The sequence below is a fragment of the Fistularia commersonii genome, chromosome 5 (assembly GCF_037954325.1).
Source record: "Fistularia commersonii isolate RoL2024-O1a breed Wild chromosome 5, RoL_Fcom_v1.0, whole genome shotgun sequence".
Lineage (NCBI taxonomy): Eukaryota > Metazoa > Chordata > Actinopteri > Syngnathiformes > Fistulariidae > Fistularia > Fistularia commersonii.
In genome coordinates this window covers 20576923-20602932 of record NC_141288.1, presented here as the reverse complement: position 1 = coordinate 20602932, position 26010 = coordinate 20576923, and the positions used below count along the sequence as shown (strand labels likewise).

The 26010-nt window shown below is 50.4% G+C and overlaps 3 protein-coding genes across 6 annotated transcripts; 1 reads left to right on the top strand and 2 right to left on the bottom strand.

The window, feature by feature from the left end:
• Nucleotides 1-1899: 1899 nt before the first annotated feature.
• On the bottom strand, nt 1900-12033 carry smo (smoothened, frizzled class receptor). The gene is made up of 12 exons (XM_086147249.1): nt 11396-12033; nt 9287-9486; nt 8304-8513; nt 7769-7941; nt 7462-7681; nt 7252-7375; nt 5984-6076; nt 5222-5330; nt 4926-5111; nt 4241-4389; nt 4005-4139; nt 1900-3002 (listed from the first exon to the last, which is right to left on the bottom strand). Exons 1-12 carry the CDS (start codon nt 11655-11657, stop codon nt 2410-2412), a joined length of 2454 nt encoding a protein of 817 aa, XP_086003375.1. The 5' UTR covers nt 11658-12033; the 3' UTR covers nt 1900-2409.
• Nucleotides 12034-14119: 2086 nt separating this feature from the next.
• On the bottom strand, nt 14120-19907 carry tspan33a (tetraspanin 33a). 3 transcript variants are annotated; one of them, XM_086147305.1, is made up of 8 exons: nt 19858-19907; nt 16809-16866; nt 16357-16484; nt 16107-16181; nt 15616-15711; nt 15410-15538; nt 15170-15334; nt 14120-15095 (listed from the first exon to the last, which is right to left on the bottom strand). In XM_086147305.1, exons 2-8 carry the CDS (start codon nt 16849-16851, stop codon nt 14994-14996), a joined length of 738 nt encoding a protein of 245 aa, XP_086003431.1. In that variant the 5' UTR covers nt 16852-16866; nt 19858-19907; the 3' UTR covers nt 14120-14993. The 3 variants fall into 3 exon arrangements, with proteins under 3 accessions (XP_086003431.1, XP_086003430.1, XP_086003429.1); XM_086147304.1 differs by lacking the exon at nt 19858-19907 and adding an exon at nt 17713-18762; XM_086147303.1 differs by lacking the exon at nt 19858-19907 and adding an exon at nt 17713-18783 and having other exon boundaries at nt 15170-15538.
• Nucleotides 19453-23516, top strand: LOC147234327 (uncharacterized). Of its 2 annotated transcripts, XM_086147301.1 has the most exons (8): nt 19454-19806; nt 19919-20121; nt 20670-20780; nt 20861-20956; nt 21022-21132; nt 22016-22136; nt 22228-22410; nt 22494-23516. In XM_086147301.1, exons 1-8 carry the CDS (start codon nt 19788-19790, stop codon nt 23444-23446), a joined length of 1797 nt encoding a protein of 598 aa, XP_086003427.1. In that variant the 5' UTR covers nt 19454-19787; the 3' UTR covers nt 23447-23516. The 2 variants fall into 2 exon arrangements, with proteins under 2 accessions (XP_086003428.1, XP_086003427.1); XM_086147302.1 differs by lacking the exon at nt 21022-21132 and having other exon boundaries at nt 19453-19806.
• Nucleotides 23517-26010: the final 2494 nt, after the last annotated feature.

The window sequence follows — 26010 nt, the reverse complement described above, 5'->3', positions numbered from 1 at the left end:
ATAGCACTGAAGCGTCACTACATGCCAGTGCAGAAGTAATTTGATGGTCAAAGCAGTTCAAACAAGTATTTCAAGATAGTTGAGTATGTTAAAAATTCCTTTTAATCCAAGTTATAAAATTAAACATGAAGACTAGGTAGCTATGTCAAAAACTGGGTGTAAATATGTATCTATTTATGCTCTAAAAGTGAGTTGAAGACACTGATTCTACTTGAAAACATCAAAAAACATGAACACGTAGAATACAGGATGAACTTTATTCACATGGAGAAAAAAAAAAGAAGTACAGCTGCTCAGATAAGAGTTACATTTTAAACAGACGTGAGTGGACGCGGACGAAGAAGAAACAATAAAACACAAGTACATCACTTTACAGGAAATAAAGAGAAACCCAAGATTCTTCACTCGTCTTTTTGTTTTGTTTTAATCTTTGTCAAGTTAGTGGGCGGATATAAATTTTCCACACCCGGCGCATTGTTGAGAGTTCAGCCGACTGAGCTGCTAACATAAATACGTCTCTCTCGTACACACGAATACTACTTAGTAGGCTAATCCGCGGTGGCTAAAAACAAAATACCGCAATAAAAGAATCACTAAGCACGATTTGCCCGCTCTATAACGGTCACAACAGTTTTGGTTACAGTTTACATGCGGCGACATTAAACCGAACATCTGCCTCCCTTTTTAATTCATGGCCTCGTCGGAGCAACCGCGCGATGGGACGCATAAACCTGTACAAATATTACCTTCCTGGACAAATCTATTAACAAAACCTATATACATGTCACGCGTGACGAAACAAATACCGAGAGGGACGACTTTGAGCCCACAGCAGTGTAACATGGGTGATAAATAGCGTCGGTTGAATCGGGAGAGGTCAGGACGTGCGCGCTCACACTCACACACACACACGCACACACACACGTGAAACCCAGGTTAGATGAAGTAGCTATAACATCTGAAAAAGAGTAGAAATACTGCTGTATAAAAATAATTTAAAAATACATGTGCTGAGTAGAAAAAAAAACCCATGACCCGACGAGGGACAGCCGTCACTGGGAGGCCGGAAAAGCCCCGGAACTCGGGAAACCCTTTGGAAGAACGTGAAATACAGGTTCTACATCCGCGGTAGCTGTGGAAGTAATAAAAACACAAACGTACGGACGGCAGGAATTCATTTCTGACACATTTGCATCCTTTTCTTTTCCCTCGGACGTCCTCTTACATGGAGCTGGAGGTGGAGTGTGTTCTGCTTTTTAGGTTTTTAGACAGGGTGTGTTTTTTTTCGCCCCGGCTCTGGGCGTAGCGGCGGGGCGAAGGCGATGGAAGGAACGATTATATTTGTTGGCAAACAGCTTGATATCAATGGAATATTGTTAGATAAGGCGCTTTTTTTGAGAAACATTTACATTAATTCCATTTATTGTGAGAACATCTATCAGTGGGATACGGGTGACTCCTGGACACACACATCTGGAAGAGCGAGCTATTAGCTTTGACAAAATTCTCTGCTATGGTAAAACTATGATCGGGGGAAAAAAAATTGTTTCGTTTCACCCGCAAACACGATTTCCAGCCTCGAGTCTTGGCCTTTACACGTCTTTTGCGCGCAGCCTCGTCGACCGTGCTGTCGAAACCCGGGTGTTTTGAGGTGGCGGCGAGAAATCGGTCGACGCTATCGGCTAATGTTCGAGTCGAGCGGCTCGAGCCTCACTTTATTCGCGGATTCGGGTCAAAGTTATCGGAAAACTCCACTAGACTGACAAATAGGATTAATAAAGCGACGGCAATTACAGTTAGTACGTTTAAAATAAAATAAAAATCACTTATAGGCAAAGTAGTGGTGTGAAGAGAGTAATGAGAGCCTGAAAGAGTATTAAAATGTAAGACCGGTTGGAGTTCTCTCTTTTTTTTTTTTTCCTCCGCGGCACCGGGACGGTTCGGATGATCACAGAGTCGAAGATCAATTTTAAGATTAAGTTCGAAAAGCTGACTTTCAAGCAGAACTATTTTCCGGCCTAATTCTGAATTTAAAGGTCGATACCCGACACGAGGAAGATCTCCGTCTCGTGTCGCTTCAAGCCATTAGCATTTAGCTGCCTCGCTCGTCTCCTCCTCGCAGGATGGCCAATTGGACGCGACTGAAGTATAAAAATATTTCTCATTAACTTATTCACAACACGTTTGTAACTCTTTGTCCCTTTCCTCTTTTTTTTGTTTTTCTAAAAATGAACATTCACAACGAAACCAAACCAAAAAATAAAAATAAAAACGGTCACCCCGACCTCCGCGTAGATAGGAATTCGGTGCACTTCAGTCAGAACGGAAAAGTTTCCAGCACTTTTTGTTGTTGTTGTTGTGGCGGCGGCGGCGGCGGCGGATCGCGCGTTCAAAACGCCTTCCGTCTCTTCAGAAGTCGGAGTCGGCGTCCATCAGCTCCGCCTCCACCAGATTAGTCCGGGAGTGGACGGGTCCGTAGCCGACTCTCCGGCTGGCCGGTACCCGAGCCACGTGGGCCAGCCGCTCGGATAAACCCTCGGCGGGCCGAGCCTCCCCGCGGAAGCCCGAGGGCCCGGCGTGGCAGCGGGGCTCCGGGGGCTCCGGGTCCTCGGGGCGGCGAGCGAAGGTGTTGGAGAACAGGTCTCCTCTCTGGCTCCTGTAGGCGGGGTAGAGGCAGCGGCGCTCGCAGGACGGCGGCTGGAAGTCCGGGCAGGATCCCGGCAGGACGCCCTCCTCCAGCCTCTGCTGCTCCCGCAGGCTGGCCACCAGGCCGGGGTGGCAGGGCAGTTTGGGCAGGCGGGGAACGGAGCTGCGGCCAAACTCCCGCTGGCGGTGAGCCTGGTGGTGGTGGAGGAGGTGGCGGTGGCGGTGGTCCGCCGGCTCCTCCTCCGGCCGCGGCGCCTCCTTCTTCCTCTTCTTCTTCTTCTTTTTCCTCTTCAGCATCTCCGGCGAGATCTCGGCCTCCACCATCCAAAGCCTGTTCCTCTCCTCGGGGGGCGGCACTGGCGGGAACACGGCAGACAACGTCTCGGCGTCAACCCTCGGCTGAAGGGCCGTCAAAAAAACAAGGCCGGGCCGGATCATCCGATGCCCGTTTTTTTTAAAAAACGAAAACCCCCGGGGAGAAAACGTCCCCATATTTGGCCATGAATATTAAAGAGTGAGGAATAATAAGCCCCGAGCTTTGAAAATGATCATTAAAAGAAGCGACAAGAACAGGAAACTGGGTTCGTTGGATGATTGTTGGAGCGAGTACCCGTCCATCACATGGTCACATGGAGACATTCACCCTTTCATTCATCAAACTATTCACCTTCTCATTGCTGTCATATGGAAACACTAACATTCACCCTCATATAGATGCAACCATTCACATATTATATAGACATCCAATCATTCATCCTCTCGTGACAGTCATACAGAGACACACATTCACCCTCTCATTCAAACCTCATATGGAAACATTGAACTATTCACCCTCTCATTCACATATCATATAGACATGCAGCCATTCACCCTCTAATCATGTTCATACGGACACACACATTCACCCACTCATTCAAAGATCACATCAAAATACACACCCGTTCATTCTTTCATTCACACGTCATATAGACATACAAGGATTCCCATCTTCTAGAAATATTAAACCATTCACCTTCTCATTGAAAGATCATATAGAAACATGTCTTATGGACAGTCAACCATTCACCCTCTCAATGTCTGGTTAGCATCTTGGATAGCAGCCATCAGTGTGTGAATGGGTGAATATGATGACAGCGCTCTATATGTGTGTGTGTGTGTGTGTGTGTGTGTGTGGAGGCCAGTTACCAGGCCGACTCCACATAGGAAGCCCCGTCGGGAAGCGAGGCTGCAGCCTCCTAGCAGTTAGCAGGCCGTGCTAACCGGCCAGGCTAACAACCTCATCGTGACTGATGGATCTATGGACCTGCATCTTCAGCAGACCTGTCTCTACAGCAGACGTTCATGTCGCGGTGTCTTACCCGGCGTTCCCGTCGGGGTGACGGAGATGTCCTGGGGCAGGATGGCCCCCCGCCGGGCCACCATCTTGGTCACGTGCTGCGCCCAGGCGGAGGACATGTCGTTGGACGGCTCGTTCAGGTCGAAATTAATTCCAGCTGAGGGAAAAAAAAAAACAACGCAGAACATTTTATTTAAGGGAAGTTCTTCAACCACGAAGCTCCTCAAGAATCCCTCCGGTCTTCTGGCGGGAACTCACCGACCGGCCCGTCGTGGGACACGGTGTGCATGCTGAAGGACAGCTCCTTCTCCGGGTCCTTGTGAAGCTCCTTCCTCATGGCGAACGCCTTGGCGATCATCTTGCTCTTCTTGATCCTCTTGGGTTCGTTGTCGCTGCGGCCGATGATCCTGGCGTGGGAAGGAGACACCTGGAGGTCAGGAGCTCCAGAACCTTTGCTGGAGTGGGATCTTGGTCTGAAGATCTAAATTCTTTGGATGACACCTTTTTGAGCTTCTGCTGGCACTCCTGAGGCCTCATCAAGCTTCTTCTTCATCTGCCTCCATCTAACCTTCTCCTGTCACACCAACTCACTTCCTGTCCACTCGCCCTCCATCAGAACCCTCCTCTCTGGTCTTCTTCTGGACCTCCTTCAACCTCAGCATCCCTCTACCCAGATCCTCACCATCCCTCTTCTGTCCATGTTCGAACCGTCTCGGTGCGACTTTATCTCCAGAACGTCGACCTGATCCTCTCCATTCTGCTCGTCATCCACGTCTTCATTTCTGCTTCCTGTCTTCTCCTCAGTGTCCAACCCAATCTTCTCCATCCGTACTCTCCTTCTGGCTGACATGAGCATACCTCCACCTCTCTAGATGTTCCTCCACCTGCTCCCTGCTCTCACAAACTTCAAGTCCTACGTTTAAAACCAGCTTTGAGGACCTACCTGCACCAGGTGCGCTTCCAGATCAGGATGGTAGCTTTGGTCCACACCCAGGTGCTCATGGCGATCCCCGTCCCGAACATGGAGAACAGGTTGATCTTCTCCACCATGAGACTGGGCCGGTTCTTGATGGTGCATTCGGGGATGGGCTTGTTGGTCTTGGAGGCGATGGTCACGTTGGCTTCGCACCTGTTGGGAGGCGACGTGAAGGCGTGATGATCGAGGTCGCTCTTCGCTCCTCGGGAACATCTCGCCGAGGTTCTCAAACCGAAACCTTTTTTTTTTTTTTGTGAACTTACAGCACGTATTCCCTGAAGCTCCGCTCCCACTCGGCCTGGTTGAAGAAGTCATAGAAGTGGCAGCCGAAGGTGATGAAGACAAAACCAAAGGCGAGGAATCCAAATATTCCTGAGGGACAAGATAGTTATCTCAGACACGTTGAACATCTAATCGTATTGATTTTCCTTTTTTGGATTTGAATGTTTCTTACGCTCTTGTGTTTTGATGGACCTGATTTCCCCCTGGAGATCAATAGTCACCTAGCTATCCCTCCAGGGGTCTCCACAGCCGATCATCTGCCTCCTTCTATCCCTCTCCATCCATAAATCTCCTCTGGTCTTCCTCTAGACCTCCACCAGATCTTCTTTGTCCCTCCTCTGTCCATGTCCAAACCATCTCAGTGTGACTTTATCTCCAGAACATCTACCACATGCCGTCCCTCTGATGGGCCCATCTTCTCCATCCTCCTCTCCCTAAAAGAGGAACCAGCACTTCTTCTCCTCTGCCTCCTGCCTTCTTCTCAGTGTCTCCACACCAGACACTTTTCTCCACCTTCTTTATCGCTCTGGACTGTTGACCTCCACCTTCTTCATCTCCAACCCCTGTAGCCTTAACATTCCTCTAAGGTTCCTCTCGCCCACACACATGTGCCCTTCTGTCCTGATCCATACCTCCACCCCTCTAGATGTTCCTCCACATCCACCGGTTCCAACCTGCTCGCACACGTCTTCACCTTCTTGACCCTCGGAACTTAAACTCCTCCAGCTGGCGAGGGCACGTACCGAGTCTCAGCATCGTCTCGTTGATCTTGCTGGCCGCCTTCTCGCTCAGCAGCCCCGGGTGGTTGCTCTTGATGGAGAACAGCGTCATGACACCTGAGAAGATGTAGAGAACACACAAGACGCGGTCAGAAGATCGCCACAGGTGCCTCAGGAGCTTCTGCGAGAACCGTGGGTTTGACGTTGATGGATACATCCGGACATGGAGGTGATGGGAGATCTCTGTGCAACAATGTAAAAACTAGACCATGAGAGAAGATGTCTGCTGCCAGTGGCTGATTTGATAAGCACCGAATATCCTGCCAAATCTTCTTCTTCTCCTTCTTTGGGCTTTTCCCTTCACAACCAACCATCTCAGTCTGGCTTCTCTGACCTTCTCTGCAGAACATCTACCAAGTGCCGTCCCTCTGATGGACTCATTCTCGATCCTATCCATCCTGGTTACTCCCAAAGAGAACATCAGCATCTTCATGTGTGAGATCAGCTTTGCTTCCCATCTCTTCATCAATGTCAATGTTTGTAGACCATCTCACCACCGTCTCCTCCACCTCTCCTTTCATTCTAGCTGATAGTCTTCTCTCTGACAATTTTCTCCACCCGTTCCAACCTGCTTGAACCAGTTTCTTCACCTCTTTTCCACACTCTCCAACACTCTGGACTTTGGATCCCAAGTACTCGAAATCCTCCACCTTCTTGATCTCCACTCCCTGTAGCCTCAGCGTTCCAGCCGAGGTCCTCGAATTCACATACATATATTCTGTCTTGCCGCGACTCACCTTCACTCCTCTCCTTTCCAGAGCATACCCCACGTTCCTCAACCTGTTCACTACACATCACAGAGTCATCTGCAACCATCATGGTCCATGAAGATTCCTGTCTAACCTCATCTGTCAGCCTGTCCATCACCACTGCAAACAAGAAGGAGCTCAGAGCTGATCCCTGATGGAGTCCCACCTCCACCTTGACCCTCTGTTACACCTACAGCACACTTCACTACTGTCTTACAGCAAACATACATGTCCTGCACCACTCCGGACTTCCTCTCTTGGTACCCTATCATATGCTTTTTCTAGGTCTCCAAATATTTGCACTTTAAAATACTTGGATGGCAAACGTAACAGATCGCAGCCGCCCTCCAGCACCGCTGATAAGTAGAGGTTATGCTTGTACGGGGTATCGTTGAATGCATCACATCTTTGACAGTCATTCCGCTTGTTGCGTTCTTCTGCGGTCCATGCAACGCCTTCTGTGATCGCGTCTGCGGCGCTCACCTCGGATGAGGAAGTAGCCGCCGACGACCAGCACCACTCCGATGGGCGCCAGGACGAACCCGGCGCGGTACTTGTAGTTCTTGTAGCCCACAAAGCAGATCCCGCTCACCGAGTCGCCGTCCACCTGTCGAGCAGAGAGCGACGCGTGGGGTGACGAGCTGAAAACACGACCGGACGGAAAGGAAAAAAAAACTTCGGTTTCCGGCAAACCTCCGCGATGGCCAGGATGGCCACGGTGAGGACGAAGGGGATGGACCAAGTGACCATGTGGAAGTAGGAGGTGCGTCCGGAGAGCGGCTGGTGGGTGGTGCCCAGAGCCTTGAAGGACGTATGCCAGGCGTAGGTCAGCATCACGAACCAGATCACGCCCGACATCAGGGAGTAATACACGATGATGAAGATGGTGACGCAGGACAACGTCTCCGAGGAGCTGGGAGAACAAGAACCGAGACGGGGGATCAGGCGAAGGAACGGCGAACCCCGACGGAGACGCGAACGGCGGATCCGGTTCCCTCACGAGGGCTCTCCGAGGCGCATGGTGTTGTCGCTCTTGCAGACGATCTCGGTGCGAGCGCCGTCCAGGAACTGGGCCAGCCAGCCGATACTTCCCACGAAGAAGCAGGCGTTGATGTAGAACAAGATGACGGCCGGGTAACGGTTGGAGTTCTTCCAGTCGGCCAGGAAGGTGGCCTGGAGCAGAAGGGGGACAACATCCAGGAGGTCTCAATGAGCCAATGAGAGGGTGAATGGTGGTATGACCCTGAATGATTTATGAATGAGAGGGTGAACGTCTGTAGGACGTTTGAGTGAATGGTTGTGTGTCTCCATATGTGGCCTGCGATGGACCAAGGGTGAACATCAGGAGGGATGGGTTTGGGCTTTGCAGATGATGAACGGATGGATGGATGGATGGATGAATGAATGAATTCTTGCAGAATGTCTCATTCTTCCTGCTTTTTTTCCTGTCATTTTGTCAAAACACGAAGTACAATCTATGTTCTACCATCTTCTTCGATGCTCTTGGGCTGCTTGGAGATGCGGCTGGGACTCACCAGGGTGAAGAAGGTGCAGAGGAGGGTGATGGTGCCAAAGTAGGCGATGTAGGCGTGCATGTCGCCGTGCTCCTCCTTGGTGAAGAGCGGGTTGTCGCACTGGATGCCGCAGCCCTCCACGTCCTTGTACCAGCTCGACTGGATGTCCGTCTTCACCAGGGGGGCCTCGCACTGGCCCGAGGTGTTGAACTTCAACTTCTGCACCTCGTTCTGGGGCGGAGGAGAGTTTGAGAAATGAGAACGAGCGGCGAAACCAGGGGTCGGCAACTCACGGCTCTTCCATCTTTACACCGCGGCTCCCAGTGGCTCGGGAAAATAAATGATAGATATTTGATTGAGGTGTATTTCGTTTGTGTTAATTTCTTTTTTTAACTTTTAGTTCTAAGTTGGAAGATTATTGTGATCTTGAAATATTAAGTAAAATTATTATTTTTCGCCGCTCAAAATAACGTCACACTGACGGAAGCCGGTAAAGTCCAGATTTGCAGATGCTGTGCGCAGAAGTTCAGGATCAGAAGTCCCATAAACCGGGTGAAATAAATATTTATGAAGATAATTTGCAAATATTTATTTTTTATTGTTTACTGACAGTCATTTTTTTACCGATTTATTTTTAAAATTCAGGTCAAGGCTCCGCTAAACGCTCAAGATGAGTTTATTACATAAATAAAATTTAATTTTCTCTGTAACACTTTGTGAATGTCAGAAGCAACACACTACACACTTGTTTATACAAAGTGTAAAGGTAATAAAAAGCAATATACACAGTGGTACCTTTATTTTAGACGTCAAAAACTAATTGCGGCTCCCGGTGTTTTCTTTTCCGAGGAAACCGGGTCCAAATGTCTCTTTGGGTGTTAAAGGTCGCCGACCCCTGGACTAGACGGCATCTCGCCGAGGCTAAAACACGTTTTGCCGATAAAGCCAAACACTTCCTCAACTGGACCGGCGGTGTATCACAAAACATTACGTGACGGACGTACCGGGCAGCCCACTGGGAAGTGTTCGCATCTGAGGAAGCTGGGCCAGCCCCTCTCCTGGTCCACGATGCTGCAGGGCCGACGCGTGGCCAGACACAAGCTCTGGCTGGGCAGCTCCACCCGGCCGTTCTCACATTTGGGCATGTAGACGGCGCACAGCAGCGGCTGGATGACCAACCAGCAGCGAGGGGCGTTTCGCAGACCTGCAGGAGGCGAAGACGTGAAAAGTCATCGACTCTCAGCCTCAACGGCTCCAGCTTGGAGAACGTCGGTGGTCTTCAAGACATTCGTGCGTCCAGGACACGCGACACGACCTCCGCGGAGGTTCTGGGTCCTCCGGGTTGCGGTGAATTCCTGTGGAAATCTTCTTTTTGTGGCAACTGGACTTGAACGTCTTCACTTGTCTACCTTCCTACATCAGTTCTGAACTGAAGAAGCGTCTCAGATGAGGCTGAAATTCAAGTCCAGCTGCCACAAGAAGAAGATTTCCACCAGAATCGACCTCTGCCAGTCGGACTCTCCATGAAAAATTGCCATTATTGTGCTTTACGTTGCACTTAGCTTATACTGGGATTCTTTTAAGGGCTGTTTACTTGCAAACTACTCATTATTTTCATCCCTTTTCACTTCATTAGATGCTTTCTTGTTGTATTCTGTATTTTGTGTCATTTTGGAGCCATCCGGCACAAGAATTTCCTCCGGGATGACAAAGTTTTATTTTACTCTTATGATATTCTAGCTTTGCCGTCCACGGCGGTCAGTAGAAGACAAATAGGCGCGTTAGTATCGACAAAACAATCAATAATAAGCACAACAGGACGGTGTTGGATGTGTAAATTGAATAAATACGTGGTGCGTCTGTTTATTCTTTCTATTATCACTATTTGCACCCTTTTATTCCCCGTAAAGCTGCTGTGACGAGAGAATTTCCCCGCCTCGGGTTCCATGAAGTCTATCTTAGCAGAGAATCTGGACGTGACCTCAGGGTTCTTCCATCTCGTCCACAAACGGAGAAGATGGCGATGATACCGAACCCATTGTCTGGCCCGTGACCTGATCATGAATGGGAATAATATTCAAAGATCTCAGATAAAAGGCTGAGAATATGTTTCCAAACGGACAAATCGGAGGGTTTCTAAGCTGCATCCAGCGGAGATCTGCCTGAGCGAGCCTGCAGACGTACGGGAGGATTAGAGCTGCGTATTGTAATGCAACTATTCAGAGTTTATCAAGTAAATCTATTAATCCATGCAAATGAAGCCGGGGTGGAGTGGGGGGGGGGGGGGGGCAGGGGCCCGGGGAGGTGGGGGGGCCCTGGCACCACCATCCACCAGTTTATGGCCCTGATGGAATTTAACCCTTCACTCCCTGACAAACTTCCCACTGTCAGGGATGAGGAAACCAGCCTCCATCATGGAGCCAACATGGATCCATGCCGCCTCCATGACGGCTCCATGATGGATCCGTGACGGATCCATGACGACTCCATAATGGCTCCATGACGGCTCCATGATGGATCCATGACGGCTCCATGATGGATCCATGACGGCTCCATGATGGATCCATGATGGATCCATGACGCCTCCATGATGGATCCATGATGGATTCATGACGCCTCCATGACGGCTCCATGATGAATCCACGATGAATCCATCACGGATCCATCATGGATTCATGATGAATCCATGACGGCTCCATGATGAATCCATTACGGCTCCATGATGGATCCATGACGGCTCCATGATGAATCCATTACGGCTCCACGATGGATCCATGATGGATCCACGACGGCTCCATCATGGCTCTATGACGGCTCCATGGTGGCGCCATGATGGCTCCACCTGCGTCCAACAGCTCCATGCAACTCCTGCATTGCTTGGACGAGTTGACAACTGCATACGTGTTGTCTACCTTCATCTTCTCACCATTCTCTCTCTCTCACACACACACAAACACACACGCACACACACGCACACACACACACACACACACACACACACACACACACACACACCTGTAGATACCGCTGGAGGTGGTCCTCCTACCCTCCCTTGCATGATGCAATGATTTAAACTCTTCATTTTGAGACAAAAAGAGATGTTTTCTCCTCACCGGACCACATGATCAGCTTCTCCAGCGCCTCCTCCTGGGTGCTGGAGTCCTCGGCCAGGATGAGGGACGTGTGCGTGTAGGGCAGCGGAGATCCCAGACACGTGTTGTACTTCAGCGCCTCGCAGGTCGTCGTCTTCTTGCAGTTGTCCTCGAAGATGGTCCCGTTCGGGGACAGGACGGCCCCGGTGCCGGTGAGCCAGGCGGCCCAGACGCACAGCATCCCGGGCAGCCCAACAATGGGCCCCCGGCCCCCGGAGGACATCTTGGGAGAGAAGATCCGACCGGGCGACGAGCAGAACTTCCTTTATCTTTCTTTTTTTTGCTCCTTTTCTCCGTTTTTACCGCAGCTTGGCGAGTGTTTCCGGTCCCGGCCCGGTCGGCCCGGCCTCCCGGTCCTCTTGCAGAGCTTCGGCCGTTCCCACCCTCGGCATGGTGGAGCGGAGCGGCGGGAGGCGCCTCCTCACCGCCGCCGTGGAAAGTTGTCGGCGCTCCCGGACCGGGGGCCTCCGCTGCCCCGCATCACCGGGGCCCGCAATATCCGCAAAACACACACACAAAGAGAGCCGCTGGAGGAGCCCCGGGGGCCGCGGTCCGGGTCCGAAAGCTGCAGCTCTGCCCTCCCCCACCTCCGGGGGAAGTTGCCATGAAAAAGTCTGGATGGCTGTAATTGGAGCTGCAGCTCTGACGCGCCACCCACTTCTCCAAACCTTCTCCCCCTGTCCTCCTCCTCCTCCTCCTCCTTCTTCTTCTTCTTCTCCCAGGCCTGCGGTGGAAAAATAACATTAATGTGTGTTTCTCAGTTAATCCCAATAACCCCCCCCTTTCTGTCCCCCCTCTCCTTGTGTGATTGTTGTGTTACTCTGGTGCAGGTCTGGTTGTTGTTGTTGTCGGTGCCCCAACCTTCCTCACCCGCTCCACCACCCCCACCTCTGGTATGCACATGGTGGAGGTGGTGGAGGTGGAGGGGGGAGCCGGAGCAACAAAACCCTCCCCTCCCATCCCCCCTCTGCAAGGGGGGCAGAAAAAAAGTGCCTTATGGCAGGCTGAAGAAGTTTCATCTTCTGGCTCCCCTGCAGAAGCGCAGATCCCTCACAGGCGAGGAGATGTTTTCACGCCGGCTCCTCGAGGTGTTGGCTGACCTCCTGACACGCCGGCGCCGGTGTTTTTGCGCGGCGGCGGCGGTGAAGCCGACGGGGAGTCGAAGCGTCGAGATGCAGACGCTCGGCGTCCACGAGCTTCGGATTAGAGACGTGTTCTTTCACAAACACGTGTAGGATCACGCTGACGTTCGACGTCCTCCGGCGTTTGTTGATGGAGACGATTGACGGAGAGCGTCGATACGCCGATGATACCATTGTGTGTGTGTGTGTGTGTGTGTGTGTGTGTGTGACGCAACCATGGTTGTGTACTGTTGCTTTGTATTCGTGTAAATGCGACGGTAGTAAAGTCAAATGTCCCGTAACATAATCTAATCTCCCGCTTCCCGGATCTCCAGCTCTGTCAGGACATTCGTGCCGTGGGTCGGTGGAGATGTTCTCCACCGTTCTTCTGGTCTTCTGGTCTTCTGGTCTTCTCGCCGCGACACAAACCGGCGGCGTTTCAAGACTGCAGGGGGCCGCGTTTGTGTTCTGGTGGGCCGAGAAGTAAAAGTGCTCTAACTGGTCCCCTCCCCTTTTTGTACGTGTGTGTGTGTGTGTGTGTGTGTGTGTGTGTGTGTGTGTGTGCGCCTCCTGACAACCCCCAGCAACATGGCTGCCTGGGTGAGTCAGAGGCAAAATTCAGGACCACACACTAAGTACTGGAGTGTAAGCCAAGTCTCTCCCTCTACACACACACACACACACACACACACACACACACACACACACACACACACACACACACACAGGCTGTAGATCACGAAGTGATGTTACAAGCGTCTCCAAGTTTCCTCCAGAAGCCCTTTCGAGCTGAGCAGCAGATCTGGATCTCCTGGTCGTCCTCCAGGAGATCCCAAACATTTGACCCAGCAGAAGGATTTATTGGAGATCTAGAAGGATCAGCAGGACCTCCCTCAGAGTGAAAGTGTTTTAATCAAGCGGGAAATATTATGGAAATATAATCAGGGTACTTTGGAAAGTATTTTGAAGTTGTAGTACACACAGAGATATCAGAGAAGAACCTCTGAAGTACAAATACACCTTCATGGACTCCTTCCTGATCCTCTCCATCCTCCTCGCTCCCAAAGAGGAACCTCCACATCTTCATCTCTGCTTCCTATCCTCTCCTCAGTGTCTCCAAACTGAACATCTCCATCTACTCCAGCTTTCCTTTCATACTTTTATCACCGCCGACCCTTTTCTCCACCCGCCCCAACTCGCTCGCCCACGTTCCTCCACCTTCTCAATGTTCCTCTGGGGTTCCTCTGCCTCAGATACCCCTCATCCCTCTCCTCTCCGCGTCCACGCCTCCACCTCTCTGGATGTTCTTCGCCCGCCCTCGGACGCGGTGAGTTTGAAAGCAACCTCTGAAATGTGCAGGAGCTGCATGCAAACGATCTTAACCTGCAGAAGAGGAAACATCTAACCAGATCTTCTGGTCTCGGCAGCTGGACTTGAATTTCTTCACTTGAAGATGGTTCAGGCCTCGTCCCAGGAGCTTCTTCACTTCTGCTGACCTTCAGCAGGGGTCGGCAACCTCTCCCACTCAAAAAGCCATTTGGAGCCAGTAAAGAAAACACCAGGAGCCACGCAACCCCTATTTATTTCTTTAGTTCTTTTTTTTTTTGCCTTTGTATATGTTACGTATAAACAAAATACTTGCTGCATTACTTTTCAACGAACAACTGCAGAGAAAACGAAATTACATTTCTGAAGGCGACGCAACATTTTGAGCTCCGAAAAAATGTCGGTAGAAGGTTCCTCTCTACCCCGGCCCTTCACGTGTCAAGCCTATTTTTTGTTTATTCATTTTATTCTTGTCGTTGCTGTTGTCACTCTATTTATATTGTCGTTTAGTTTTGGTCGTCTATTTTTCATCCTTTCTGTTCCTTTATGTTGTTGTTGTTCTCGTGGATGTCTTTGTAATTTTCTGTCATTTAACTGTCTCTCTATTTATATCTATATACATATTTATTTTTGACTTTTTGAATCCGTGACGAAGGAATATCCCTTATGGGGATCAATAAAGTTTATCTTATCTTAATAAAAATACTCTATGTCTATTTGAGTCTGTCTTGTATTGATGAAAAACATAAATAATTCACCGGCAGCAAACCAAAGATGCCGTCATCCTTTTTCTGACGCGTGCGGTCGCTTATTAAAAGCGACGAAAATATTTCAACACCTTTTATTTCATTGTCACAAGATCGCCGTAATTATCAAATTCAAAACGACATTTTAAAAATGAATGAAGTAAAATAAAATGAAATACTCCACAGAGGGTTTCCGACCCCTGACCTTTGGGGGGGTTTGCGAATACAACCGACAGGTTTTTGTGCAGCTTTCACTAAAAGAATTCACTAAAACCTGGATGACGGCGAACCAACCGACGCGGTGGTTTTGACGGAACACAGAATCGCTCTTGCGGTCGCCGTCTCTTCCCGCCAGCCGTCCCTCTGTCAGCTCCACGGGTCGTAGCGGTGCTTCAGGTCGTACTTCTGCAGTTCGATCTGATCCTTGATCTGGCTGATCAACACCTGGGAGAGCAGGATCCCGACCAGCTGCGGAGGAGAACGCGCACGTCAGCGGCCCAGCGCGGACGGCGGCTACGCTCCGTGACGCGACGCGGACCGACCTGCGGGATGGCGAACCCCAGCGCCACGCCGCCCAGCAGGAACAGGTTGCTGTGGATCCAGTTCTCCACCTTGTCCACGCAGCCGTGGGTGTGGATGCGTTCTCCGGCCTCGGTGTAGTCCAGCTCCTGCACGCCGTGCCCGCACATGGTGTTTATGACGACCACCTGCGGGGAAAAACACACACGCAGAGTTGGACGCGTGAGCGGCACGTCGGGGGAAAGCGAGCGGCTGGACGCGACCTTGTCGTCGGAGGCGGTGCAGCAGGAGAAGGGCACGGAGCAGCGCTCGCCGCTGGGGTTGCGGGCGCTGCAGTTGAAGTAAATGTTCTGGGACCAGTCGGTGTAGGCCGTGGCGCCGCAGCAGGCGAACTGGGGAGGGCAACGGGGTCGCGGTCAAGGAGGGTCAATCGGGAGGAGAAGTTCTGGATCCGGAGACGAAGACCCACCTCTTTCTGACCAAAGTCGATCAGGTTTTGCAGGTCGATGTCGTCCCGGTAGTGGGTGATGGCTTTGTTTAGGATCTTTGTCACTTTGTGCTGCACCTGGAGAGAAGAGGAGGTCCATCGTGAACACCACACGAATGTGTGTGTGTGTGTGTGTGTGAGAGAGAGCTGCAGGAAACCAAATAAATCTCACAAATAAATCACTCCGGTGCAATCTCAAGTTCAACCACTAGAGGGCGCTATTTCCAACAAGGTCACAGCAGCGGATTCTCCAGCTTTATTAGATGTTCTGGAGAGAAAGTCTGATTGAGATGGTTTGGACGTGGACAGAGGAGAAGATCGGGGTAGAGGAAAGGACCAGAGAAGTTTTTGGATGCAGAGGGAGAAGACAGGAAGTTTGTTGGTGTGGAGAGATGGAGGCGGATGATTGGTTGTGGAGACACCTGAAGCCAGAAGGGGGAGAAGAAGAAGAACACTTGATATTATTTTATTACCTTGTCAGAGAAGACGAATCCCAGGATTCCAGTGACCAACTGGAGCAGGAAGATGAGGACCAGACAAATGCAGAACTGTGAGAAGAAGAGAGAGGGTCAGAAACACCGGCCCTGGATTCCCTCGCGGATACACGATCACCGAACATCTTGTCTTCTCCATAAATGCTTGTTATTAAATGAAGTCCAATTCTCCGACCGGTCGGGTTTTGCGGCACCGGAGCCTGAATGTCGGGGAGATCTCCGGACTCACGATGTTGAGCAGACAGATGTTCTCTCGCAAGGAGCCCACGCAGCCGCAGAAGGTGAGGAGGAACATCAGCGCGCCGATGACCATCAGCAGTATCGCGGGATCCACGGACAGGTAGGCCAGCGCCGCCTCTGAGGGGAGGAACACCGAGGGGAGCACTTACTGGAGCTTCTACCCTGGAGGAGATCTTACATCTCAGCATCCAACATCCAATCGGGGACCTTCTGGCCACGAGGATGACCATCTAAGAGCCAACGTATCTTTTCTGTTTGTATTATGAAATAATAACAAACGGCGCTGCTGTCTTCCCACCATGAAGGTTGATGAGAAACTTCCGGAGAACAAAGGGTGTTCCTCTGACACACACACACACACACACACACACACACACACACACACACACACACACACACACACACACACACACACTTAGGAATCAGCATGGGCTGGTTTACCTGCATGTTTGGTCATGCGCGCGTACACCCCGATGCAGATCATCAGCAGGGAGATCACCTGGGCAGGAGACGGCCGGGGTTAATCATTCAGATTTCACAGAATCGGGGAAACGCTTGTTCGTACTCGTCCGGGGGAGCGGCTCGGAACGCGAGAACTTCCAACATTCAGATTAGGAGATTCCACGGCTTCCTGTCTGGAAACACGAGAGCTTGTTCTCTCGGCGTGAGCAGAATTGAGATATCCGGTTTCACACACAGTGAGGGAAGGCAGGGGAGGCTTGTCGCCCCCCGCCGCCGCCGCCGGTCCGGTTTTTCGGCGATTGTGACACCCTCAATCAAACCGGCTGAAACTGGAAGACGCCGTGAATCCGCTGGAACCGCTCCGGTCCGGAATCCGACCTCCGAAAAACCCCCGAGGCCACAGAAATAATGTCTCCGTGGAGGAGAGCTTCGTGTCTCTGCAGGACCCGGACCTGTTCACACACACATTGGGGACCGAAACACGTCTGGAAGGAACGTCTCCGATGTCTTTGTTTGAGAGCCTCCACCCTGCCCTTTGCTTTCTGGAGGTTTCCAGTTGAAACTGGGTGAAAAACAACAAACGCCGCAGTTTAATCTGTAACCGGAACGCGCAAATCCCCTCGTGGCACCTGATTCGGGCCAAAACCCACGGACGCCGGTCGCCTGCTCACCCGCAGGACGGGGGTTCTGACGGGGGAGGACCTTCGTGTCCCACGTATCGGGTTCAGAGCGAGAAGATCGCTCTCACGCCGACCAACGAGTGATCGGACGTCAGCCGGTTTGAACTTTCGCGACCCTGCAGAAATTCACTCAACGGGAATCCCGGCTCCTCGTCGCGTGAGAACTTGGACCGGACGTAAAGAGACAATCGAGAAGAACTTACCCAAAATATGAAGTTAAATACGAAGAGAATATATTTGACCACGCGGCTGACGTAGGAGAAGTCCTCGCCGTGTCCGGATGCGTCCCTGCGTCGCCCACCCATCGTCCGTAATCCCACCTCTCGCACAAATACGACCTCGGGGGGAGATTATAATCCCGGCCCCGGCCGGCATGCTGGGAATGTGCAGGCCTGGCGGGAGGAGGAGGACGACTGCTGCGCGCTCTGACGCCGTCTGAGAGTGTGTGTGTGTGTGTGTGTGTGTGTGTGTGTGTGTGTGTGTGTGTCTCCTGGGTCCTCCAGCATCACCTTGGATCACGTGACGCAACCTGGAGCTGATTAACCGGCAAAGCAACCTGTTTAAGAATAAATAATCTAAATGCTTGAATAGAAAAAAACATTTGAACGTGTTTCTTGACACATTTATGGGAATCAATACTGAATGGGAGTAAAAGGAACAGGTTGAAAACAAGGTTATGATTGATTAATGTAAGTGAAAAATGGAAAACCTGAGAAAATGAAAATAACCTGAATGGAACAGTGTGGAAGACACACACGGTAAAGATGCTTTTTTTTATCCAAACAATAATAAAAAAGAATGACAGGTTCCCTTAGACGAGATTAAAACAAAATAGTGAACAAAGCAGCGAGGATTTCAATTACGAGCCATCTTCACGCTATCCGATAAAAAGCGTGTTTATGTTGCTGGTGATGCTGGACTTCATGGGAGGAGGTTGGCTGGGTGGCGGCCAGAGCTGCTTCATAATAAAAGATAAAGTTCCTGATCATCTCTCCTCTGTCCATGTCCAAACCATCTCAGTATGACTTGATCTCCACAACATCTTCCATATGACATTTTCGAGTTCAGATAACGAAAAGGGTAAAATGGCGCCCTCTGCTGGCGAGACTTCAGAAAACACCTCGAAACGCCTGCGATAAAATCCAGCATTTCCTGTTTTCCATGACGTCTCCTTATCTTAGATCCATGTATTTTGTTTATTTTTTCACAATTATTCATTTTAGCCTTGCTGTGTCCGCATAATAACGAGAAACGACTGAATTGATCTATTTTTTTTCAATTTTACTTTAAAGCGATCCGCTACGACTTCCGGTGCAACCCGGAAGTAACGATTGTTTTTCCCGAACCGAGCAGAAATAGCAAAGTCCTAGTTTCATAGGGTGTAATTTATATACGTTTTTTAAAAAACGGAAACAGAAAGAGTGGGGGTGTAATAATCCGGCCATTATCCGGCCATTAACTCAGTGAATTGAAATGTTATTTCATCCACAAGTGAGAAGCAAACGCTGCAGTAAAATCCAATCTTGCCTCATCTTTTTATTTTAATTCATTTTTATCCATTTTACCTTGACTTTGAAATGTACTTAACTTTCAATCTTTACATTTATTACATTACATTACATTTACTTCTTTTAATTTTTTAAATATTTATTTTTATTTTTATTTTATGCTTTTTATGGAACATAAATAGTACACACAAATATACAAATGTACAAATAAACATGGCAAGGTAGAACTGAATGTCAATGAAACAACCAGGGATGAGGAAGCAAAGGACATAAGGACATTCGTTCTGTATGTAATCAGAAGTTAATAGCGTTAACGGTTTGTGAGAAATGTATAATGCTAGACAAAAAAGAAATTAAAAGGAAATAATTAAATAAATAGATAGACAAATAGAATTAAAACGAAAAAAAAAAAAAAACTTGCGAGGGGAATATAACATGTAATTAAGTTGGCGGAATATTTTTTGGTTTTTGGATTTTTCCATAAGTTTTAAGATTTCTTTTTTTATATAATTCAAAATCGTTTTTGAAGACATTAAAATTTGGGGAACATATGTGCATTCTGTTTTTATGAATGAAGAACTTGGCCAGACCTAAAGTAACATTTATTTTTTTAAACATGTTTAACTTTTAATCTTACATTGAAGCGATCATCAACGACTTCCGGTGCATCCCCCCCCTAACCCGGAAGTGACGATTGTTTTCCCTGCTCCGAGGATTAACACCAAAGTGCTAGTTTATCTGGGTGTAATTTACAAACGTTTTTTGATATAATGGAAATAGAAAGCACAGGTTTGTAAGACAATCGAGTTATTTCCAGATATAAATAAAGTGTTACTTTACCGAGAAGCGTTAGCGGACTCTGCTCTGATATGGAGGTGGTAAACATCTGCCGTGTCTGCAGGCTCCTCGCTGCCTCTGGCGTCCTTGCGCCTCCTGGTTCCTCCGGTCAGACTCATGTCCGCCTTCATGTGGAAGGTGATCCAGCAGCTCAACGTCCCGCAGTTCGACAAGCTGCTGGACTTCGTCGTCCTGGCGACGGAGGCGGTGCCGGAGCTGCTGAGCGCCGGCCAGAGAGCCCGGCTGCTCCTGGGCCTCCGTGCCAAGGTGAGGGTTCCACAACAGCCTGACCGAGGAGACCCCGGTGTTTGCAGGGGACACTATGATCTGAGGTCTGGACCTGGAGAGGAGAAGGATGAAGGTTAGCTGCTGCAAGACAGAATGCATGAGTGTGGAGGAGAGGAACCCGAGAGGAACATTGAGGGTGTGGAGATGATGATGAAGAAGGAGGAGGAGTTCAAGAAGCGAGGGTCAACAGGCCAGAGCAATCGAGAGGGTGGAGAAGAATGAAGGAAAGGTGGTGAAGACTGAGGTGAAGATCGGCCATGGAGGCGGAGATGAAGATGTGGAGGTCCCTCTTTGGCAGCGAGGAGGAAGGAGACCTTTAGATGGACAGTACATGGTAGATGTTCCGGAGATGGTTTGGACAGGAGATCTGTGTAGAAGGAGCCACTGGTAAAACATTACAGATGTTCCCTCTCTAAAGGTCTGCTTCTTATTTTAGACCATATCTGCCAATATTTACATGGAAGGAAGAGGATTTTTCTTCGAGCCTTGGCGACACATTCGACTGCTGAGCCTTGTTTTCTGCGCAGGTGGTGCTGGAGTTGTGTCGCGACGAGGGCGGTGCCAACGTGCAGACCATCCGGTCTCACCTGGACGAGATACACGCCTGCAGCGTGGAGCTGAGCTCCTCCGACCAGGCGGTGGGTTCTCCGAATCGTTCGTTCGGTCCTCAGCACCAGATGCGACCTCCTGTCAGACATCTAAATGTCTCTGCCACCAGGCCGGCGCTGATATCCTCAAGACCTCGTACACAAACTTTGCCAGCCTGGTAGAGAAGTTACTGAACGTGCCCTTTGAGAAAGAGTACTTCTTCCAGGTGAGGGACGTCGGAGAAGGTTTCTTTATGTTTGTCGGTCGTTTCGGAATCATTTCTTTTTGCAGGAGGTTTTCCCCGCAAACTACGGCTCCTCCTACGACGAGAGACTGCAGCAGATGGTGTCCGAGTTCCTCTCCAGACTGGAGCAGCTGCTGCCCGTCCCCGACCTGCAGCAGGTACGGCCTCCAGGGGGGAATCATTGAATCGTTAGAAGGAAAGGTTAGGCGACAGGAGGCGCTAGAAAACCGCCCACGTGGTCTCACGTGGAGAAGAAGGGGCGCCGACGTCCTCGCCTCAAGCTCCCGTCATGGATGGTGCTCCTGCAGGAGGCTTCTCCTCCGATGCAGAAGGTCCGAGAACCCAGAGAGCGCAGGCGGGGATTCTACCAGGGAACGGGATTTTATTTACATCGAGTCAGATTGTTGATTTTTAACTTCAAGTTTTAATATAGATACTGTAGATATATGCTACTTCCATCGGTACTTTATTCATGCAGTATTTATTCATATTCTTCGTGATACTTTTATCACATTCATTGAACTATCCACGTCTCCAACTGCGCACCTGTTATTTCTATAACCACTTCCTGCACAAGGCTTTTCCTCTATTCCGTTTTTTTTTGTTTTAGCATTTTATACATATTGTTAAACATGTTTATTTGTGCCTATATCCTTTACTCGCATGTTCTTTCTGTTATTACTATTTGCACACTTTTCTACCCTGTGATACGTCTGTGACAATTGGATTTCCCCGTCGGTCGTGCGATGGATAAAGTCTTAACACATCTTATCATAAATAATCTTATCTTATTTTATCTCATATTGTGGTGCGATGCATTGGTGTTTTGGCGCCCCCTAGTGGCGAGAAGTCGTCACAACACACTCGCAAGCCGCCATCGGAGAAAAGTCTCGCTATCTTGTCTCTCCACCTCGCGGCGTGTCGATGCAGCCCACCTCGGATACGCAGTTGTCGTCCTTCCCCTTTTCATTTGCTGTGCTGAACGGCGCTTCCAGCTCGTCACCTCTGTACCCCTGTTTTTCTGACGCGTCCACGTCTCAGACGGCGGGCTGGCTCACCGAGGACGCGTCGCTGGCCGAGGAGGTCGGACCGAACCTCTCCGAGGCGTCCGCTCTGAACGCGCTGCTGCTCCACCACAGACGTCTGGGGACCCTCGGCGACGGTCAGGCTCGCTTCTGCTTTTCCTTCCACAGCGAACCGACCTTCTGCTCCGGCGCCGAACAGCCCAATTAAACGGCGTCGTCGTCCCGCAGCTCCATCGAGCACGAACGAGGAAATCCTGTTGGCGACCTGCGCGGGGAAGATGGCGGCGGCGTACGGCGAGGACGAGCGCTACGGCGACGGCGTGGAGAGGCTGGTGTTCGAGGATTTAGAAGAAGACCTGAGTCAGAGCTCCGGCGTGGCAGCGGACGAGCTGCTCCCGAAGAAGGACTCAGGTGTGAAGAACGTCGGGATGTCAGATGTGTGTTTGGGCGGGCGTTAGCGCTGACGCCGCTCTCCTCCGCTCTGCTGTTCACAGGCTCCATGTCGGCGTTCTTCGTTTGCCCCCGGTGTCCATTTGCTCACCGGCTCAAGAAGAAGGTCCAGGATCACATCCAGAAGGAGCACCAGAAGCCGTCCCGGAGGGAGGAGCCGCCGAAGACCGGGGAGAAGGTTCCAGAGCGGCGGCAAGCGCAGGGGAAGAAGAGGGAACGCAAGCAGAAGAAAGACGACCTGGAGAACAAGGTGAGGCGGCGGAGGAAGGGCCCCGCCGGCGAGGACAAGCGGTTCCTGAGCGCCCGGCGGGTCAGCAAGAACTTCCCCGAGGAGGAGAACAAATGCCCGACCTGCGAGAAGGTCTTCGAACATCCCAACCAGCTGAGAACCCACGCCAAGCTGCACACCTTCCCGTACTCGTGCGGCCAGTGCGAGAAGGGCTTCACCAGCCCGTCGGGCTACTACCAGCACCAGAGGCTCCACAAGAGGGGCCGCGTCTTCACCTGCGGCCTCTGCGACAAGGGCTTCCTCTGCAACTACTCGCTGCGGCAGCACGAGCGGCTGCACGACGGCCCGTCCAACCTCTGCGCCGTCTGCGGGAAGAGCTTCAGCAAGGCGGGCATCACCAGGCACATGCAGATGCACCGGGGCGAGAAGAACTACCTGTGCACCACCTGCGGGAAGTCCTTCCTGTCGTCCGGGGAGCTCCTGCTGCACACGCGCTCCCACACCGGCGAGACGCCGTACACCTGCGGCCGCTGCGGGAAGGGCTTCTCCAGCAAGAGCCACCTGAACGTGCACACGCGCTCGCACACCGGCGAGCGGCCGTACCTCTGCGCCGAGTGCCCCAAGCGCTTCCTCACGCTCAACTGCCTGAAGAGGCACGCGCTCAGCCACAACGGCGTCAAGCCCTTCAAGTGTCCCAGCTGCTCGCGGGAGTTCTCCCAGCAGGGGAACTTGAAGAGGCATTTGGCCACGCACAAGGCGGACGCCTGAGGAAACATCCGGAAACAGACCAGGATGAACCCAGAAGGTAGAGCTCTGATCAATAAACGGATGGAATCTGTGTGGAAACTCCTCTTTTTGAAACGGAGGTGCGGAGCCGGAGAGGAGATACATGAGTGTGGGTGAGAGGAACCCGTGAGGAACCCGAGAGGAACCCGAGAGGAACCCGAGAGGAACGGGGGAAGCTGGAGAGGACGGAGACGCTGGAGAAGGAGGTGGAGGAACGTGTGCTAGCAGGGTGGAGAGGGTGGAGGAGAGGGTCCGGTGATAAAAAGTATGAAAGGAAAGGTGGAGAAGACGGAGGTGAAGAGGAGACTGGTCGTCTGGTTTGGAGAAGATAGGAGGCAGAGATGGAGATGTGGAGGTTCCTCTTTTGGGGCGAGGAGGATGGAGAGGGTCAGGAAGGAGTCCGTCAGAGGGACAGCACCTGGGAGATGTTCCGGAGGTAAAGTCACACTGAGATGGTTCGGACATGGACGGGAGAGGGATGGAGAAGATCTGGAGGCTGGAGGAGGTCTAGAGGAAGACCAGAGGTCTGGATGGAGGAGGAGAGGACAGGAAGTTAGCTGAGATGGAGGCAGATGATTGGCCTTGGAGACCCCTGGAGGGAGAAGCCCAAAGAACTGACCTGGAGAAGATCACAAATGACAGTCTGTCCATCATCTACACTCCCTGCTGTGATTGGTCCAGAGGCGGGGTTCACCCTGCATGTGTGTGTGTGTGTGTGTGTGTGTGTGTGTGTGTGTGTCTGGGACGAGGAAGGGGCAGCGGAAAAACACGGATGTAGGAAATGCAATTTATTTGCAATTTTTTAATAACATCATTCCTCAGATAAAAATGCAATGTTACAGGAATATACATCAGATATTAATTTAAAACTTGCTTTCCAAGGGACCATACAGTCTAAATATACTTTTCCTTTTTTTATTTACTGGTAGCGTGCGTTATAAGCAAGACAGACTCTGTCACCAATGACAGACTGACGAGTTACAGATACAAACTGTACACGAACTATTTACAAATCAACTTTTTGTTTGGTTTTTCAGATTTTCTTTTTTTTTTTTGGAAAATAGGAGTAGAAAAAGTGATTGACGTCTGATTTTATTTCATTTTGTAGTTTTTCCCTTTTCTAAAATCTAAAAATGAAATGGAATAACCCCACCCACCACCACCACCCACAAAGAAAGAAGAATGAAACCATTTTAGAAAAAAAAAAAAAAAAAAAAAAGATCGAGAAGAAGAAGAAGAAGAAGAAGAAGTAAAAGAAGACCAAGAAGAAAAGGGTGCGTCCACCGTGAGCTCATGCAGCCGCCACCGAGGAGATGTGGAAACCGAGGCGACCCGTGGGAACCCCCGGCGCCGGAGGTCGTCGGGGTCGGGGGGGGGGGTTTGAGAATTCGCCGCCGCGAGTAAAACGACCACGACTCGTGGGGGAATCCGGCAACTGCGGCGTCACGACTCTGGAGAACATCTAGAGAAGAAACCTGGAGGTGACGCGGAAACACCTAAACCCTGCGTGAAGCCCTCTGAGTTCCTCTGCGGGAGCGGCGAGGGCGAGACGCCTGGAGATGCGTCTCTGAGGACCTTCTGCGAGAAGATCGCCGGAGCAAGTTTCCACGGAGATCTCCTGCGGAGGTCCTGAAGGTCAGGGATGCAGAATCGAATGATTTTAAAAACTATTTATGTTTCTTCTGTCGCCAGAACATCGCGGCATCAACGCAGCTACGTCTCCTTAGCTAGCCGATCCAGCTTTTCAAACATCCCATAATGTGCATCCCCGTGGCGACCAAGCGCGGGATCATCATGGGAAGTAACGAGGGAGTTACGATTAACGAAACAAAAGCCTGAACGGACGAACGCGCTTCTTCTTGTCTCTGCTACATGACCAGGTTGACCTAAACGATAGGTGATAAATGTAGGGGGCGGGGCTTATCTAGGGGTCAAAGTTCAGCAGCCCTCCGGGACACAAAGGCCCGTGTCCAAAAACAAAGCTTTTTTTTTTTTTTAAATTCCGCGCCTTCACGTTGACGTCTGTAGGAGGCCGTCTAGCTTACTCCAAAGAAACGCACCATCTAAAGCTAAATTTTTTTTTTCTTTTTTTTAAAAATGTAAAATCCTACTGTATGTGCACTGGCAGGCAAGTCTGCACACAAAGGAAACTTATCAATAATAATAATAATATAACAATAATAATTTGTCGTCCTAATGGAACCCCTTCCTCCTGCCAGAAAAACACCATTTTGTGTAGAATTGACAGCAATTCCTAGTTTCTCCGCATCCTACCCGACATAGAAGCTCTAGATATCTGATCTAAAATAGAGGAAACCCGCCTCCCGCCCTCTTTTACGTCACCGCCGCTCTCATTGATCCATCATTTCATCCATCAAAAGGAAAATAGCATTTATATTCAAAATAGTCCTCTTTAAATCCTCTGTCTGGGTCCAACGACAAGAAAATATATAGAAACACAGCAGCCGCGGCAGGCGTGGGGGAATGACCTCTGACCTCTCACGTGTGTGTGTGTGTGTGTGTGTGTATGTGAAGTACTTGTATGG